The 20,623-nt window shown below is 40.4% G+C and overlaps 1 protein-coding gene across 13 annotated transcripts; it reads left to right on the top strand.

Annotated features, from left to right (window-relative positions):
- Window positions 1-11,815: 11,815 nt before the first annotated feature.
- LOC119354344 lies at window positions 11,816-18,146 on the top strand. 13 transcript variants are annotated; one of them, XR_005170797.1, is made up of 11 exons: window positions 11,816-12,280; window positions 13,668-13,721; window positions 13,846-13,870; window positions 14,327-14,497; window positions 14,626-14,802; window positions 14,875-15,023; window positions 15,444-15,711; window positions 16,505-16,729; window positions 16,866-16,931; window positions 17,018-17,053; window positions 17,750-18,146. XR_005170797.1 is itself a non-coding variant. In XM_037621078.1 (4 exons), exons 2-4 carry the CDS (start codon window positions 14,394-14,396, stop codon window positions 15,026-15,028), a joined length of 435 nt encoding a protein of 144 aa, XP_037476975.1. In that variant the 5' UTR covers window positions 11,816-12,280; window positions 13,668-14,393; the 3' UTR covers window positions 15,029-15,431. The 13 variants fall into 13 exon arrangements, 1 of the variants encoding a protein (XP_037476975.1); XR_005170799.1 differs by lacking the exon at window positions 11,816-12,280 and adding an exon at window positions 12,287-12,855; XR_005170796.1 differs by lacking the exon at window positions 13,846-13,870.
- The last annotated feature ends 2,477 nt before the right edge of the window (window positions 18,147-20,623 follow it).

Here is a 20,623-nt window from a genome sequence, read left to right as displayed (position 1 = left end):
GGGGAAGGGAGGGAAGAATCGATGGGTATTTGTATCGGAGGTCGGAGGGAGGGAGCAGGCCAGAAGATTTGAGTTTCGGAGGGAAATTTAGGCTGGGTAAAAGTGGAGGGAGGGGACTAATCTGTGGTTTTTGCTGTTTTGGTTCGACGAAGCGCCGGCAAATCTTGGAAATTTGGACGAAAATTGGGATCTCGGGCCGCCTGGCGGGGAGGGAAGCGGGGAGGTGTCCGCCGAAATATTTCATTTTGGGCTTCTCTGCTGCTTTGGTTAGGAGGGAGATTCACGTGGATGGTGGGCGGTATGCGCTGTGCGCAGCTCGTTTTGTGACGTCAAAATTGGCGGTCGGTGGCGCCATGGCGAATCGTGGCCGCGTGACAGCCTTTTCTCACTCTCATTTTTTTAAAAGAATTAGCACATATGCCCGTGCGTTGCAACGGAAAAAAATAATGTTTTATTCAAGTATAATGTCTCATAGCATCCTCTATAAAATGAACATAAAAAAAACAATGCAATTTAGCCGTGTTATATTTTCTTTGCCGAGCATAATCTTCCATCGATTCCATTTAAATAAAATTCTTCCTTTAGTTACCATGACGTCCTTACCCGTTTTAGTCGGAAATCAAATTGTTTCTTTTCTAATTTAGTAGCCCAACACATGAAAGCCTACAAATCTTTTTAAAATTATGTTATATTTTTTACCTCAAGTCCTTTCTTTAATTAGCTCGCCCTAAACACGAGGGCCGCCACTCGTATATTTAGAACGAGTTGGGATTAATAAATGTGAATGGTGTATAGGTCGTTGGTTGTTACATAAGACATCCAGATAGGAGTTCCTGTGATCAATTCCGACAATATTGATTTATTTTGACCTAATTATTATTCGCGTTCTCTATAAAAGCCCATAAAAGACCCATCAACGTACAAGTATCTGGCCCATATCGCTTAGCGTGCACTCAAACCAAATGAAAGGGACTAAACCAAACTAAGAATACTTATTCCCTTTGATAGTAGGTATAGACCTAATTATTATTCGCGGTCTCTATAAAAGCCCATAAAAGGCCCATCAACGTACAAGTATCTGGCCCAGATCGCTTAGCATGCACTCAAATCAAACGAAAAGGACTAAACCAAATCAAGAATACGTATTCCCTTTAATAGTAGGTATAGATAAATTAATATCGCGAAGATACTAATTACACCCGTCTCTGCATCAACAAGACATTTTGTATGCACACTGCCAAAGAAGAAATAAAAAGAAAGGAAAAAACAAAGGTCCCGCTACAACGACCAACTCCTCTCAATGATAGCACTCATGCCATCACCAAAGATAACACCCGGAAAATATAAAAGGTCTTCGGAAGCAACGCCTTCGAAAAGAAAACAGCGCACAAGCGTCGTCGTTGCCCAATCCAAAATTTTAGATTTTCACCCTCAAGAAAGTCTATGCTCTCAAAACAAATCCTTCATCAAGGCAACCGCGAGGCACGACCAATGAAGACCAGACCTTAGGTTTTCTCACACTCATACATACGCACATATACTAATCCTTATGAAAGCACGCACACATATCTATTCATATAAGCATCTCAAAGAAACTGAGTCGACATATCATCTTGAAATTGACGATGCCGCGGCATACGCCTTTATAGTCGACGATGGCGTCTCTCAAACTGAACACACACCGTCGAAAGGCTTGAAATAAATCGATAAAATACGAGCGCATATGTCAAGTATAGAACTTGAACTCTGATGGGTTCAGAATACCACTATCCTCCTAACCATTTAACTACAAATTGGTCCGCGGTCACGTGACAGTTAACTTTCATTTCTCAATAGCGGCGGACTCGTTTCTTTCAGGTTATAAGCGCACTGTTGTGTTTTTTCCAATGTTAATCGGAAACACCTCGTATAGGAATTTTTCATCAAACTGGTCATGTACCGTTAATTCTTTAATTCCACGGTGTATATTTCTATCCGATCCATCAATTAACCGTTTGGGATGACTAAGTCTCACCTCCCAGGCCCACCAAGCCCACCCCGTCTCTCAACGCACGGGTGAGCCCATCCCCGAGCTCACCGTGCTCGCGCACCACGGCTGCTACCTTCGCCACCTCCTTACTCCGCACCACCAACTCTGCCACAGCTACAGCTGCTCTGATGTCGTTGTTGTGCCCTGCCCGTGTCTACTCCACGTCTCCACCAAACATTGCTTCCATCACCGGACGGGTAATCCCCATCGCAATCTTGGTTCCCCACCGACCCCGCCCTGTCACGATCCTCCTCCAACGCTCGTGTGTCATTTTTGGATGGCAAAGAAGTTGCACACGCATCACATGCGTTACCCCGTGTATATACTCACCCAGACTAGGGTTTGATTCTTCACATCTTTGATTCATTTTTAATGAATTGTTTTGCTTTGTGTTGCTTCAGATTCGACGTTCGCTTCGATGAAATTTGTTGGGTGTGTCTATGTTATATCCGATGCGTAATGGAGCACTATATCATCTACGAAATTTGGTTAATTTCTTGTGCAAATAACAATAATTTGACTCCCAATTCCCAATATTTCGCTGTAATATTAGTGTTCGACTTGATTTCAAAATTTGCCAGCTTCCATCAAGGTTTATATCTGTTTCCACAATAATATGCTATACCTATGCTTCTGTACTATATTTTTTTGCTTTCAAATGCCAAAAGAAAAGTACAAATCAATCTATATGTTGGTGAGTCAAAACATCCATCCCTTGCCGGCCAACAATTTTTAGTTTTGCTTCAATATCCATTGTTGTATGCTTTAGTAACCATGTGTATGTCATCTTTAAATTCACTATGCTCCCTAATTTTAGAGCTCCCTCAATCAATTGAGGTGTCCAACTTTGGATTTTTGTCCCAATTTTGACCAGGTCGTGGGCTGGGTTCTGTGAAGGGTGTCGTTGCTGGGTGGGCCCCTTTGTAACTCGATAGGTGGTGTGGGATGGGGTTGCCCATGAGGGAAGGGGCGTAGTGTAGGAACGCTCCTGCCTCTGGGTGCGAGGTGGGCCCGCTGGTCAGTGGAAGATAGTGACGGTTTGAGATATGGTTACAGATTTGGTCCTCGAACTTTGCTAGCGCATAACACAATTGTCTCGGAACTTGAGAAATGCTCCAGTAGGTCACCACCACATTTGTAGAGTGGGCCTGTTTTCTATAATTGTATTTTGTATATGTTGTCATCATATATTGAATGTGTGCATTATTTAATGTTAAGCTCTTGAAATACAAAATTGTGAGTAAAAGAGGTGTGTGGTCGGAGGCCTCACGTGGACCATAGCCGAGCTATGTATGAAACTATGGTTGTGGCACCTTCACCATTGTCCGAAGTGCAAGGGGACTGATGTTAGCATCCCCTTGCCTATACATACTAAGGGGGAAAAGGACATAAATATTCTAGTATCTTCTTTTTTTGAGAGAGAGAAGAGAGAGAACATATTCCAGTATCTTCTATGTATATTGTAAATAGCATTTTTCTAATCCAACCGGCAACTTGAACTTCAAATATAACTGCATTTGCTTCCAAGATTTCTGCGTAAAAAAATCAATTGTTTCTGTAACATTCTTACATTCTTTATGTTTTCAGTTGACCTGGGGATAATGAATCAATCTGAAGTTGAGTGTATGTTCAAGAACCATTATGCGGCAGGGCAGTTGAATGATGTTGTCTTAGGCCTCAAACTTGCTTGGAAAACTCTCGTTGAAGATCGAGGTTGGGAAAATCTTTGGAATGTAGGCTCCATCTTTTTTTACGAGAAATGTAGGCTCCATCTCGACTCCAATGGTTTGGTTGAATCGTTAATAGACAGTATTGATACGGAGCTGTGCGAATTCAGAAATCCCTTGACGGAGCACGAATGATGTCGTGCCATTCTCAACTAACTAACACATTGTGTCGTGTGATGGATCTTCTCTGTGGGGCGAATGTGGAGTATTATGATTATTAGGAAGTATAGGATGCCTTATCTTATATTTCAAGTTAGCCATTGTACTTCTATATATATATATGCTCACGAGGCTCAAGTAATAAACAACGATTCCACAAATCCTTCTTTATCCCTTCTAACATGGTATCAACCTAACCAATCCAACCCTAGCAGCCGCCCGTCGCTTCTGCCCTGTGCACCACCCCCGGGGCGGTCGGCCTCCATGACTGCCGATGGGGGTTGCGCCACCCGTACCTAGGGTTCGTCCGCCGATCGTGTTGACCGGCTGCGCTAGAGAGTCTTTTTTCCCGAGTCATTGCTTCGGGTTTTTCTCTCTTCCGCCGGTCATCTTGATTGGTGTTTTACTTTTTGGTTTTATGATCTAAGATCGATTTGCGTCGCCCGCCGCCGCCGTCGACCCCGGGCATCTACTCTGACATTGGCGTCAACTCTACACCGGCCGCTTCGTCATCAATTGCGTGGCAAGGCTGGACGCGCCGCACAAGGGACACCTTCGTGCAACGCTATTGTCCGCTCGTCCGCGTGTTCTCCATTCTTGCTCTGTATTCGTTGTCATCGCCTGGTACATCACCGACAACGTCACCATTGACTCGGATCTGCGCGTCGTCCCCGCCATGGCGGGTACAACACCGCCGTCGGTCTGATCAACTGATCACACGCCTTTTTTGCCAAGCCCGTCCCATAGCACACGCCTGTCGCCGATCGACCCACCGTCGCGTTGTCCCTTCAGATCGTTGCGTCGTCGCCCTGAGTTCATCCCGTTGATGACCCACAAGTATAGGGGATCTATCGTAGTCCTTTCGATAAGTAAGAGTGTCAAACCCAACGAAGAGCAGAAGAAAATGATAAGCGGTTTTCAACAAGGTATTCTTTGCAAGTACTGAAAATAAGTGGTAACAGATAATTTTATGATGAGATAATTTGTAACGAGCAACAAGTAACAAAAGTAAAAAAAAGTGCAGCAAGGTGGCCCAATCCTTTTTGTAGCAAAGGACAAGCCTGGACAAACTCTTATATAAGGAAAAATGCTCCCGAGGACACATGGGAATATTGTCAAGCTAGTTTTCATCACGCTCATATGATCCGCGTTCGGTACTTTGATAATTTGACATGTGGGTGGACCGGTGCTTGGGTACTATTCTTACTTGAACAAGCATCCCACTTATGATTAACCTCTATTGCAAGCATCCGCAACTACAACAAAAGTATTAAGGTAACCCTAACCATAGCATGAAACATATGGATCCAAATCAGCCCCTTACGAAGCAACGCATAAACTAGGGTTTAAGCTTCTGTCACTTTAGCAACACATCATCTACTTATTACTTCCCAATGCCTTACTCTAGGCCCAAATAATGGTGAAGTGTTATGTAGTCGACGTTCATATAACACCACTAGAGGCTAAACAACATACATCTCATCAAAATATCGAACGGATACCAAATTCACATGACTACTAATAGCAAGACTTCTCCCTTGTTCTCAGGAACAAACGTAACTACTCACAAAGCATATTCATATTCATAATCAGAGGGGGAATAATATGCATAAAGGATCTGAACATATGATCTCCCACCAGTTAAACAAACTAGCATCAACTACAAGGAGTAATTAACACTACTAGCAACCTACTAGCACCAATCCCGGACTTGGAGACAAGAATTGGATACAAGAGATGAACTAGGGTTTTGAGATGAGATGGTGTTGATGAAGATGTTGATGGAGATTGCCCTCTCCCGATGAGAGGAGCGTTGGTGATGACGATGGCGGTGATTTCCCCCTCCGGGAGGGAAGTTTCCTCAATAGAACAACTCTACCGGAGCTCTAGATTGGATCCGCCAAGGTTCCGCCTCGTGGCGGTGGAGTTTCTTCCCGAAAGGTTGCTTCTTATTTTTTCTCAACGAAAGACTTCATATAGGAGAAGATGGTCATCGGAGAGCCACCAGGGGGCCCACGAGGTAGGGGGCGCACCCTAGGGGGGGCGCCCCCCACCCTCGTGGGAAGGGTGTGGGCCCCCTGATCTTCATCTTTGGCGAGTATTTTTCATTATTTGTTGTAAGGTATTCCGTGGAGTTTCAGGACTTTTGGAGTTGTGCAGAATAGGTCTCTAATATTTGCTCCTTTTCCAGCCTAGAATTCCAGCTACCGACATTCTCCCTCCTTATGTAAACCTTGTAAAATAAGAGAGAATAGCCATAAGTATTGTGACATAATGTGAAATAACAGCCCATAATGCAATAAATATCGATATAAAAGCATGATGCAAAATGGACGTATCAACTCCCCCAAGCTTAGACCTCGCTTGTCCTCAAGCGAAAGCCGATAACAATAAATATGTCCCCATGTTTAGAGGTAGAGGCGTCGATAAAAATAAAATACGGCCATGAGGGCATCATGATTATTCTCATAAAAGCAACATATATAGATATTGTCATATGATTACTTATGTTCAAGTGATGATCTATTCACAATGCAAAAGTATGAATCAGAAATCTTATTGAGAACCAACAAACTATAACCTCAGTCATTGAAGCAATTGCAATTTATCATAACATCAGAAATAGTCTATGTCAGAGCTAAAAAGCAAGTCCACATACTCAACTATCATCTAGTCTTCATAATTGCTAACACTCGCGCAATACTTGTGGTTACGGAGTTTTAATCGGACACAGAGAAAGATATGGGCTTATAGTTTTGCCCCACAACCGTTTACCTCAAGGGTAATGTCAACAATAATAACTCATGCCCCCTATATCCAATTAGATATATCAGGATCTTTCCAACATACTGTGCTTGCCAAAGGATAAAATGAAAAAGGGAGAGGTGAATATCACCATGACACATGCATAAGGTAGAAGATAATAATAAAAGATAGGCCCTTCGCAGAGGGAAGCATAGGTTGCCATGTGCTTTTATGGTTGGATGTACAAAATCTTAATGCGAAAGAACGTCACTTTATATTGCCCCTTATGATATGAACCTTTATTATGCAGTCCGTCGCTTTTATTACTTCCACATCACAAGATCGTATACAGCTTATTTCTCCCACACTAACCATACATATTTAGAGCAATTTTTATTGCTTTGCACCGATGACAACTTACTTGAAGGATCTTATTTAATCCATCGGTAGATATGGTGGACTCTCATGACAAAACTAGTTTAAGGGTATTTGGAAGCACAAGTAGTATCTCTACTTGGTGCTGAAAATTTGGCTAGCATGAGGGGGAAAGGAAAGCTCAACATGTTGGATGATCCATGACAACATACTTTATCTCAAATATAAGAAAATATAACCCATTACGTTGTCTTCCTTGTCCACCATCAACTCTTTAGCATGTCATATTTTGATGAGTGTTCCCAATCATGAAAGATGTGAATGATAGTATATATTTATATGTGAATCCTCTCTTTCCTTATTACTTCTTATTAATTGCAATGATGACCAAAGCTATGTCTGTCAACTCCCAACAACTTTTAATCATCACACTCTTTCTATGTGAAGTCATTACTACCAATAATATCAATATGAACTTTTGTTTCTTCTTATTATTTTTCTCTTTTCTTTTATTCACCCAAGATCATAGCAAGGAAATCAAGCCCTTGACTCAACACTAATTTTATTATATAGCTCACGGACTCGATCACATAGAGAGATCATAAAGCAAAACTTAAAACTAGATCATGCCAGAAACTTTATTCTACTAGATCAAGATATTACCAAAAGGATCAAACTGAGAAAAACGGTAAAGATAAAAGTGATGGTGATACGATATCGGGGCACTCCCCCAAGCTTGGCAGTTGCCAAGTGGAGTGCCCATACCATATACTCAATTCTTCTTTGTTGATGGAGACAGTGGTGATTTTGTTGATGGCGTAGGCTTCTTCCTTAATTTGCGCTTGAGGATAGAATTTGGTCCCTTAGGTCTTCGATCTCCTGCTCCAAGCTCAGTATCTTTTTGCATAGTTCCTGCTTGTTCTCCTGCAAGAGGCGAAAAGGGATAAACTCGATCTTAGGTTTCTTTACCCTATCTGGGAGGCTTGACTTTTTAAACTCCACACGCATGTCCCCAGGTTGAGGTAGTGGGACTTCATCTTCATCTAAGCTCGTCTCCTCCCTTCCCTTGGGTTCATAGTCTTCTTCTTCTTCCGTAGTCCAACCACAATGCTCCACATCCCCATAGACCTTAGGATCTGCAAGGTAATCAGCCACATAGCTTTCTCCTTCCGAATCCTGGGACGAAATGTTGATCTGTCTGCATCAGGACAGCTCAAAACAAAGACAATGGATTTTTGCGTGATACGGGAGTCAAAACCTCCGGGAGGTTATATAATGAATTTTTACCGACCAAAATACGTATCGTGCAAAAAAACGGAGTCCGGAGGGCACACGAGGTGCTCATGAGGTAGGGGGCGCGCCCAGGGGGTAGGGCGCGCACTCCACCCTCGTGGGGCCCTCGTGTCCTTCCTGGACTGCTACTTAATTTTCTATTTTTCTAAATATTCTAAAACGGAGAAATATTGCCTTAAAATTGTTTTGGAGTCGGTTTACTTACCGTACCACATACCTATTTCGTTTTGGAGTCTGAAACGTTCTGGAAAGTGTCCCTTATGTATTCCTTGGGGTTACGGTTTCAATAATATTGGTTTCAACATTTATGGGATTACCTGAGATATAATGTTTAATTCTCTGGCCGTTTACCACCTTCAGATTTGTGCCTTCGAAGTTGTTGATTTTTATGGCACCAGAACGATAGACCTCCTCGATAACATAGGGGCCTTCCCATTTAGAGAGAAGTTTTTCTGTAAAAAATCTTAAACGAGAGTTGTATAGCAATACATAATCACCTACATTAAACTCACGCTTTTGTATCCTTTTGTCATGCCATCTTTTAACCTTTTTTTTAAACAACTTGACATTTTCATAAGCTTGGGTTCTTCATCCATCAAGTGAGCTAATATCAAGTAACCTCTTTCACCGGCAAGTTTAAAATCATAATTGAGCTCTTTAATAGTCCAATATGCCTTATGTTCTAGTTTGAGAGGTAAGTGACATGCTTTTCCATATACAATTTTATACGGAGACATACCCATAGGATTTTTATAAGCAGTTCTATAGGCCCATAATGCATCATCAAGTTTCTTGGACCAATTCTTTCTAGACCTATTAACAGTCTTTTGCAAAATTAATTTAAGTTCTCTATTACTCAATTCTACTTGACCACTAGACTGTGGGTGATACGGAGATGCAATTCTATGATTGACGTTATATTTAGCAAGCATTTTACGGAAAGCACCATGAATAAAATGTGAACCACTATCGGTCATTAAATATCTAGGGACTCCAAACCTCGGAAAAATAACTTCTTTAAGCATTTTAATAGAAGTGTTATGATTATCACTACTAGTTGGAATAGCTTCTACCCACTTAGTAACGTAATCAACAGTAACTAAAAATATGTGTATATCCATTAGAGGAAGGAAAACGTTCCATATAATCAAAGCCCCAAACATCAAATGGTTCAATAACAAGTGAATAATTCATAAGCATTTCTTGACGTCTACTAATATTACCAATTCTTTGACATTCATCACAAGATAGGACAAACTTACGGGCATTCTTGAAGAGAGTAGGTCAATAAAAACCGAATTGCAATACCTTATGTGCAGTTCTATCTCCCGCATGGTGTCCTCCATAAGTTTCGGAGTGGCACTTGCGTAGGATTTGTTCCTATTCATGCTCAGGTACACAACGTCTGATAACACCATCTACTCCTTCTTTATAAAGATGTGGGTAATCCCAAAAGTAATGTCTCAAATCATAGAAGAACGTTTTCTTTTCTTGGTATGTGAAGCTAGGTGGTATAAATTTAGCAACTATATAATTAGCATAATCAGCATACCAAGGGGTACTACGAGAAGTACTTATGACATTTAATTGTTCATCAGAAAAGCTATCATTAATAGGTAGTGGGTCATCAAGAACATTCTCTAACCTAGATAAATTGTCTGCAACGGGGTTCTCAGCTCCTTTTCTATCAACAATATGCAAATCAAATTCTTGTAGCAAGAGAACCCATCTAATAAGTCTAGGTTTAGCATCTTTCTTCTCCATAAGATATTTAATAGCAGCATGATTAGTGTGGATAGTTACTTTAGAATCAACAATATAAGGTCTGAACTTATCACAAGCAAATATAACTACTAAAAGTTCTTTTTCAGTAGTAGCATAATTTCTTTGAGCATTGTCTAGAGTCTTACTAGCATAATGGATAACATTTAATTTCTTATCAACTCTTTTCCCTAGAACAACACCTACAGCATAATCACTAGCATCACACATAATTTCAAAGGGTAAATTCCAATTAGGTGGCTAAATAATAGGTGCAGAGACTAATGCTTTCTTAAGTATTTCAAATGCTTCTACACAATCATCATCAAAGACAAATGATATATCTTTTTGTAATAAATTGGTCAGAGGCCGAGAAATTTTTGAGAAGTCCTTAATGAACCTCCTATAAAATCCGGCGTGACCAAGGAAACTTCTTATACCTTTGATGTCCTTGGGACATGGCATCTTTTCAATAGCATCAACCTTGGCTTTATTAACTTCAATACCTCTTTCAGAAACTTTATGCCCCAAGACAATACCTTCATTAACCATAAAGTGGCACTTTTCCCAATTCAAGACAAGATTAGTTTATTCACATCTCTGCAGAACTCGCTCTAGATTGCTCAAGCAATCATCAAAAGAAGATCCATAGACAGAAAAGTCGTCCATGAAAACCTCACAAATCTTTTCACAAAAGTCAGAGAATATAGTCATCATGCATCTTTGAAAGGTAGCAGGTGCATTACATAAATCAAAAGACATATGTCTATAAGCAAAAGTACCAAAAGGGCATGTAAAAGTAGTCTTTGATTGATTTTTAGCCGACACAGGTATTTGAGAGAAACCAGAATAACCATCTAGAAAGCAGTAATGTGTAGTTTTGCATAATGTTTCTAGCATTTGATCGATAAAAGGTAAGGGGTAATGATCTTTCTTAGTAGCCTTATTTAATTTGTGGAAATCAATTACCATCCTATAACCTGTAATAATTCTTTGTGGAATCAATTCATCTTTATCATTAGGAACAACAGTAATACCTCCCTTCTTAGGGACACAATGAACATGACTTACCCACTGACTATTAGCAACGAGATAAATTATACCTGCCTCCAGAAGCTTGAGTATTTCTTTTCTTACCACCTCTTTCATTTTAGGATTTATACGTCGTTGAGGATCACGAACTGGTTTGGCATCTGCTTCCAAATTTATTTTATGTTGACATAGAGTGGGACTAATGCCCTTAAGATCATCAAGAGTATATCCAATAGCAACACAGTGCTTCTTCAGAGTTTTCAATAATCTTTTTCTTCATGCTCTGAAAGGTTAGCACTAATAATAACAGGATATATCTTCTTTTCATCAAGATAAGCATATTTAAGATTATCAGGCAACTGTTTAAGCTCAAACATGTGATCACCCTTAGGTGGAGGAGAATCCCCTAGAATTTCAACAGGCAAATTGTGTTTCAGCATAGATTCCTGTTTAAAGAATACTTCATCTATTTTCCTTCTTTCATTCATAAACATATAATTCTCATGGTCTAGCAAATTGAACATATAAACCCGGAAGAACTGCTAGGCAGGACCAAGGCCTCCACGTCGCCTTTAAATCGCTATTGCCACTGCCTGCAAATTCTGTGCCCCGTCAAGGGCATTTTAGTCTTTTCACATTTTTGTATAAAAAGCAGCCCGCCCAGCCCCGCACTCTCTGCTCTCTTTCCCGATCCCCTCCCACGAACCCACGAACCCTAGCATCCTGGTGCCGCCACCCCATCCTTCCCCGCCCCCCATCCCCCGCGCCGCGAGCCCCTCCCTCCTCTTCGTTGCCACCGCTGTCTCTCCTCTTCCTCCCTGCTCTAGCCCCTCCAGGTCGTCGCTCGCGGTGGTTCCAGATCCTGCGCTGGTCGTCCCCATGGGTGAGGAGGGGAGGTTGGGTCTTCAAGGTTGGCGGAGGTGCAGGGGAGACCGGCAGCATGGGGAGCAGTGAGCCAGGAGCCAGGGACAGGCCAACGTCGGGGACAAGAAGCAGCGGGGCCAGCGGTCCGTCGCGGTGGTTTGGAGGGAGAGGGAGAGGGAGGAGGTCGGCCACGAGAGAAGAGCAGGCCGGCCCTGCTTCGTCATGGAGGATGTCCAGCTGCTCGTCCTCCTCGGCCTCTTCTCCAAGCGTCCATCCTATCGCAACTCAGCTTCAGGTACGCAATCATACTTCTCTTCCTGATTTTTCTCTCTCCCTTTCTTCCAATCCCCTATTTTTGTTTCTCTGTGCCTGGAAAGTGTTTGATGAAAATCCAATAAGGCTGGAAGGGCAGTATTAATCTATGTTAGTCATCTGATTTCTTTTTTCTATTATTTAGTTCCAGTAGAAAATAACAAGTTGAGTAGACCGACTAGCTTTTTGCAATTTAGGTATTGAAGAAGATCATCGTGACTGCTTTTTCTTTCATGCAATAGTTCAGGTTTATTGTTCTTAGTTTTTCTGTAGTGGTTAATTTGATTGCTATGGATTAAAATCTAGAGCTACCTTATAATACTGCTTGAAAATAGCTTTGGCTCTTCACACATGGGAGTAATAGGACAGTTTGCGTTCCTAATTTTCTTTTCTCTGTATATGTACATAGTTTCCAGATTCTAATTGTTTGCTACTGAAGCTTATGTTTTTCTTTTTCGGAATTGGGTGCGTATGAACAATGCAACGGAGGTTATGTTAATTCCTAGAGTCTTATATGTTCTTTTGTCTCCTGGTGATTACTTTGAATGGCTGTGTGAGGTAATAGAGCTAATACCTTTTGTTTCTTCATCACTATAAACCGTGTCTGATTTCAAAACTGAGAGCCATAAAATATATGCATTAATCTCTCTTGATATTTTCCCATACGACCAACATTAATCTATGTTGATGTGTTCTATGCCAATTCATTGCCGATGGAGTGCCAACATTAATCGTATATAAAATTTAGTTCTAACTTGCAAAAATGTTCTGATTACTGTTTGTGTGTGTGTGGCTGCACATCTGTGCCGCTCCAACTGCTCCGTTCTTACTTTGAACACCGAGTTGAGCAGTGGATCACGCGGGAAAAAAATCAAACCGCTTCAAATAAAGAAATACTCTTCTGAAACTATGCTCCTCTTAGGACAGACACACCTCCTGTGCATATGGTTGCAGGTTGTATCCATGCCAAGATAGCACCTTGTATGCATAATATGGACCATATTTTGAATATACGAAAAATCAATTTATTTAGTTTTCTTGCTGTCAGAATAAGAGCATGAAACCAACTTCCATCAAACACATATCTGCAGCATTATACTATGTACAGGGTGCAGATATATATATTTGTTGACCAAGCAATTCCCTTCTTCTGAGTAAACGACCAATATATGATTACCAATCACCCAATTTCCTCCCTATTTTTTTATTGCAACATAACATATTGTATTCTCTGTTTTCGAATCTTAGTGTAATCTGATGTGCGAACAGACATGCCTTTATTCACAAAAAAGCAGGCAGTGTAAGTGAAGAACACCTAAAACAGATGGAAAATGCAATTACAGACACACCGTCGTTCTATTTTTCTACAGGAACACAGGTTGCAATTCCAGTTTCATCGACGGACTCGCTCGCTGCTCTAGAAGGTGCTTTGGCTTGTTTCTCTGACCGATTTATTGGGACATCTCACATGGATCTTCATGCCTCATATACCTATTTTTTATTCTCTCGTCAATTCCACATGTCTGCTCGTCCATTGCACGGTACTAGATGGTCCCTGTTAAGTTAATTCAAGGTACATCCCATCAGGACTATTATTTGATTTGTTGGATTAATTTATTTCAGATAGCTTACTCCAGGTTGAATCTCTTTGTCATTGAAACTTCATTGAGAAGACAGACAACAATAAACTTTGCAAATGCGACCCTAGCTGTTCCAATATATTGCCATATTATGGTTTTGTTTTATTTTTTATTGCTTCCTATTGTTTGCTTTGTTTGAACTGCATTTTATAGCCAGGTTTTTTGTTGCTTTTATTTTGTTTAGGTGGGTTCTAAACCATTAAAGCAGAAAACATACTGTTTATAAAAAGTATACATAGTATTGTAGATTTATGTTCACCAATTATCCAGAACGTTGACCTGGAGTCCTCCTTTTACATATTTGGTCTTCTTGGAATCAAGCAAAAATTACTAAGAAGCACATAACTGATTATTTCTTCTGCTTAGCCTCATTTTTGTCATGCACATAGGTGGGTAAGGTTTGAATCTCTATAAGACTCACAGTCAGGTACGACTGGAGGCATATTATGTAAGTGCATGTCTACTGTTATGAGGTTTCAGTTTTCGACTCTATGCAATTCTCGGTGCAAGGGCCCCCGCTTCCTTGTTGTGACGTTGCAGCCTCACCGGCCCTTCTGCAGGTATGCTAGCTCCTTCTCTCCTCTTCTTTCATACTGATGCAATTCCCTCATACTGATGCAAAAGGAGAGGTGCAAATCTGAAGATTATATAATAATTGTTAAATTTGCCTATTTTGGCCCTCTTGCAGGCAAGAGTTATGTCCAGATGAGCTAACCCTTTACTATCCAAACCTTCTGAAGGTCATTAGCTCTGATTCTTTGGAAAAAAGGTTGAGAGCTATACACAATAACGCTAAAGATGGAGCGGCCTGCCATGTATTAGGGCATACACATTTCTGTTGGGATTATGCGGTTGACAATATCAGGTACTAATCTAACCATTCTCTACAATTGAAATGCACAATTCTTATGCTAATGAGATAGGTCTTCCAAAACAGGTATGTACAAGCGCCTCTGGCATACCCTCGAGAAAGAAAGCGAAGGATAAATGGAGGCCAAGGATGGCTGCCGTTTTTTGTATATTGTGATGGCTTCAACCCTGAAACAAGAATAGAAGGGAGCCTGAGAACACTCAGCTTGCGCCATGGTTAGACAAATATTTTCAAAGTACTGCAGATCCCCTGTGTTTGCTAAACAAACTAGATAGTTTGTGTATGCGAGCAATTTATTCCTTTCAACTTTCATTATGTGTGCACAATTTCATCTTCAGTTCTGAAGTACATCTCTTCCATTCTACTTCAAGTTAGGTGTATCTCAGTAGGTATCAGGAGGATAGAATAACCAATACCCTTACTGGTCATTTAATTATGTGCACTATGGATGATCACAAATTATTATGGGTTCTATACACCAAATAATGCTTTCACTTTTCTGTTTAATGTAAAAAAATAGTTTTTCTATTGTTATTGCTTGATGTTCTGCAAGGTTCGGGTTCCTCTTAATTTTCTGGCACTATTGGTTTTGCTTGACAGTTATTTTGGTGCTTTACATCTAAGTTTAAATGTAGGCAGTCTGACTATTACAACAAGACAGAAGAGAGCCGGAGAACACTCAGCTTGCACTGTGGGTTGCCAAATATTTTTCAATATAGTATGGACCCCCTGTGTTTGCTCGAGTGTATTGTACACCAAAATCATGAGAGCTCCACACATAAATTTTGCCCAGACATACTATGTTCCTTCAAGTGTAAGCATTTGAAATTCTTGATGCATTTGAGACGGTGGAAACGAGAGAAGCTGGGATCGTAGCACTGACCATGACTGTGATTGCTAGAGGTAATATGTTAGGAGTTTCTCATGTTTATTCGCCACTTTTCAGTTTTCTAAATCTTTTTTGTGCTATCGGAGAGCTATTGTGTGTCAGACTGTTGTCATTAACATGGGACAAGCTTATTATTTATTATGTTTGGGTCTAAAGTTCTATAAACAGATCGGATTGACGGGTGGTCAGATCATCTGGTACAACAGAATCAGTGAGCAATGAACATTCAGTCCTGATAAAGTCTGGGTCGCAGTAGCCTTGCCACGACATGAGCTGCGATGATACCAAATTCCTCTTAATCAAAGCACCACTTTGAACTCAATGAACTAGGCACAGTACATCCCTGTGTTGCGGTCTCTGATGCAAGATGAACCATAGATTGTAGCCAAGGCATCAACCATGTCTACTGTGTTTGCTTTTCTTTGATACAATTTCACATTTGATTCGATGGTTTTACATCATGGTGCAGGCGTCCCTCACAAATCATTACCATGTTTATCAACAATTTGTTATTTGTGTTATTTGTCTGAATCGGTAAAAAGCTAGAAATATCTTTCCATTACCATAAATGCATCCTTCCTTTTTATGTACTGGAGTTTTCTTTAGGCCATTGTACAAAATAGGGGCCAATGCAGTTATGGACAGTACACTCACAATGATGATTCTATCTTCTTTAATATCTAATTGACGATTTTGAAAGTTCAATTATATATGTTCTGTGCACTGATTTTTGTAGACTGTTTAAATATATGCCAGAATGCAACTTCTAGAATTCGAAGTTTAATTGTATTTGCTCTGTTTTGGCAGCTCTAAGAGATAGACGGAGGTCTCAACTGGCTGGGAAGATTTGACAAGAGATGTGGAGATGGGGCACGGGGAGGGGAGGACGAGTCGGCCTGGAGGCCCCGGTTGTGGCTTCAACTAGGCAGGCTTGGGACTCGCGGTGGCGGGCGGCCTCACGCTGGAGCTGGTCCTGGCGGGCGGCCTCGGCCTCGTCCACACGGACTTCTCCTGGTTGTTGAACTGGTTGAGGTTGCAGCTCTTCTTCTCCGTATCAGTGTCACCGTTGTTTTTTCTTTTGCATGCGTCGCTTCGGCCGGCTTTGCTTTCCATGTCCTCGTGCTCTTCGATTTTCTTGTTCTCACTTCTCTTTATCTTGTTGCTGCAGGGTCATCCAACTTCTTGTTTATCAGGTTACTGTTTGATAAAATGCAAGATATTTCTGTTTGGAAGGGTAAGATATTTCTTGCTCGTCTGCTGTTTGATAAAATGTCTCTGAGCTGAAATGTTTGTTCGTTGCTTCTTTCTCTTCCTGTCCAGGTTTCCTAACATCCGGACAGGTCATACTTTTGCAAGGTTAGATGTGTTCTTATTGATGCACTTCATTGCTTCTTGCTACATGCTCTGTTTGCTTTGTTTCGTGGCCTACCACTTGTTCTTGTCTGGTGAGATTATGGTGCGCTTTGTCTTTTTCTGATGCAAGCTGAGTGGGTATGCGGGCTACTGTGTAAAATGTGCATGCATAACCGCCTGTAAAGGGGTCCAGTATATCATATAAAGAGCAGCAGCAAATGCTTATTATGTTCCATTAAAGCAGATTAGAAGATTGTTTAGTTTGGGTAATTTTATTAATTGCTTTTTTTCTCCTAACTGACCGAACTGGCTTTATCCAAAAAGAAAACGAGCAGGCTTCATTAGCTTAGATAAGAGAATTTTTTAAAATGCTGTGGTTATAGAGTTGTGCTCGGTTTGCTTCTTTTGGTCATTCTTGATATAAGCAATTGGGTAGCGTTCGTGTTTACACATATAAGGAATGGATTGCTAGGAATGAGTTTATCAGAGCCTACTGGAATGCACGCCCTCTGTCCCTGTTTTTGTCTCTGTAGCTAAACTTGAGAATTGTACACTATGGTATATAAAGTTAGTTGCTGAGTTCACATACAGTTATGAAAGTTAGAGCACATACATGCTTTATTTTACTTCCTTTAATACAGGGCATTCTATAATTACTAAGAACTGATTTGTTGAAGTGTGCCTCCCTAATTTGTCCAGATACATGCGAGGATTGCTGTGTCCAACCTGCACAAGAATGCCAAGAAGTTCTCGAAGACGTAAGCCACGACGTATGTTTCTACCATGATTTCCTTCAGTTGGATTTCGTGGATTTAGGTGTTGAAAAATTATGGGCTGTGGATGGCTGCTTCTTTGTGGCTTCCAAATTTAAAATGTTTGTTTGAGAGTTAGTTTAGTTTCTGTTATGGATTCACAGCTTCTCACATGTACCATCCTCTTAGACCTTTAGATTTCCAAAGAAACAAAATGAAGATATCATGGAATGGTCTCAATAGTATAGCTTAAAGCTTTTCATGCTTTATATTTTCTTTGAAATTTGCTCGTGAAGAATCATGTATCTATGTTAGATTTGGTGAGAAAAGACGTTTTCCAAGCAGAGGATGCGTGAGTGTTGGCCACATTTGGTTTTTGACTTGGGTGTCTAAATATTCTCACCATACTTGGCTCCCTCTTGGCCTTTGCGCTATTGGCGCAACGAGTCATCTAGTATTGTTCTAAAGGATCACTAGGAGGTACGGCAATAGAAGCAAGACCAATAATTTCATTTTTACTAGGCAATTCTTCTTCATGGTGTTGTTTACTAAATTTAGAGAAATTAAATTCATGAGTCATATCATCTAAGCCGACAGTAACAACATCCCTTGTGCAATCTATGGTAGCATTAACAGTATTTAAGAAGGGTCTATCAAATATAATGAGACAAAAGCTATCTTAGGGGGAACCAAGAACAAGAAAATTAGCAGGATATCTAGTTTTCCCACACAAGACTTCAACATCTCTAACAATTCCCATTGGTGAAATAGTATCTCTATTAGCAAGTTTAATTGTGACATCAATATCTTCTAACTCAATAGGTGCAATGTCATGCATAATTTTGTTGTATAAGTCAATATGTATTGGACTAGCACTAGCACCCATATCACATAAGCCATGGTAACAATGATCTCCTATTTTCACAGAAATAACAGGCATGCCTATCATAGGTCTAGGTTTATCTGTATCACGGGTTTAGCAATTCTAGCAGTTTCATCACAGAAATAAATAACATGCCCATCTATATTATTAGACAAGAGATCTTTAACAATAGCAATATTAGGTTCAACTTTAACTTGCTCAGGAGGTGTATATGTTTTAATATTGCTTTTACGAACCACAGTTGAAGCTTTAGCATGATCCTTTATCCTAACAGGGAAAGGTGGTTTCTCAACATAAGAAGTAGGAACAATAGGATCATTATAAGTGATAGTCTTTTCTTCAACTTTAATAGTTGCAGCTACTTTTACTTCTATGGGAGGATGATATTTAAACCACTTCTCCTTAGGGAGATCACCATAAGTAGCAAAAGATTCACAGAAAGAAGCTACTATCTCAGAATCAAGTCCATATTTAGTGCTAAACTTACGGAAAATATCGGTATCTATAAAAGATTTAACACAATCAAACTTAGGTGTCATACCTGACTCCTTACCTTTGTCGAGATCCTAATCTTCAGAGTTGCGTTTAATTCTATTCAATAAATCCCATCTAAATACAATAGTCTTCATCATAAAAGAGCCAGCACAAGAAGTATCGAGCATGGTGCGATTATTTTCAGAAAGCCGAGCATAAATTTTTTGAAGAATTGTTTCTCTTGGGAGCTCATGATTGGGGCATGAATATAACATTGATTTAAGCCTTCCCCAAGCTTGAGCGATGCTTTCTCCTTCGCAAGGCCAAAAATTATATATATAATTGCGATCACGATGAACAAGATGCATAGGGTAATACTTTTGATGAAATTCCAATTTCAATCTTCTATAGTTCCATGATCTCGTATCATCACATAGCCTATACCATATCAATGCGTCTCCCTTCAAAGATAAAGGGAATACCTTCTTCTTAGCAACATCATCGGGTATACCTGCAAGCTTAAATAATCCACATACTTCATCCACATATGTTAGGTGTTCATCAGGATGCTTTGTTCCATCTCCTGTAAAAGGATTAGCTAGCAGTTTTTCTATCATACCCGAAGGATACTCATAAGGAATTTCATCTTCAATAGGTTCAGTAGGTTGAGGAGCAACTCTTTGCTCTACTGGTCGGGGTGAAGATACCCCGAACAAGCCCCTCAGAGGATTACTTTCCATAGTAACAAGTGACAGTAAATTTCAGCACACTATATAAATTTTTCCTTACCAAATTCCACCTACCAAAGGCGCTTCACTCCCCGGCAACGGCGCCAGAAAAGAGTCTTGATGACACACAAGTATAGGGGATCTATCGTAGTCCTTTCAATAAGTAAGAGTGTCGAACCCAACAAGGAGCAGAAGGAAATGATAAGCGGTTTTCAGCAAGGTATTCTCTGCAAGTACTGAAATAAGTGGTAACAAATAATTTTGTGATGAGATAATTTGTAACGAGTAACAAGTAACAAAAATAAATAAAGTGCAGCAAGGTGGCCCAATCCTTTTTGTAGCAAAGGACAAGCCTGGACAAACTCTTATATAAGGAAAAATGCTCCCGAGGACACATGGGAATATTGTCAAGCTAGTTTTCATCACGCTCATATGATCCGCGTTCGGTACTTTGATAATTTGACATGTGGGTGGACCGGTGCTTGGGTACTATTCTTACTTGAACAAGCATCCCACTTATGATTAACCTCTATTGCAAGCATCCGCAATTACAACAAAAGTATTAAGGTAGCCCTAACCATAGCATGAAATATATGGATCCAAATCAGCCCCTTATGAAGCAACACATAAACTAGGGTTTAAACTTCTGTCACTCTAGCAACCCATCATCTACTTATTACTTCCCAATGCCTTCCTATAGGCCCAAATAATGGTGAAGTGTTATGTAGTCGACGTT

The sequence above is a fragment of the Triticum dicoccoides genome, chromosome 2A (genome assembly GCF_002162155.2).
Source record: "Triticum dicoccoides isolate Atlit2015 ecotype Zavitan chromosome 2A, WEW_v2.0, whole genome shotgun sequence".
NCBI lineage: Eukaryota > Viridiplantae > Streptophyta > Magnoliopsida > Poales > Poaceae > Triticum > Triticum dicoccoides.
Note: the sequence above shows the minus strand (reverse complement) of the source record. Positions and strands in the feature narration are given on the sequence as shown.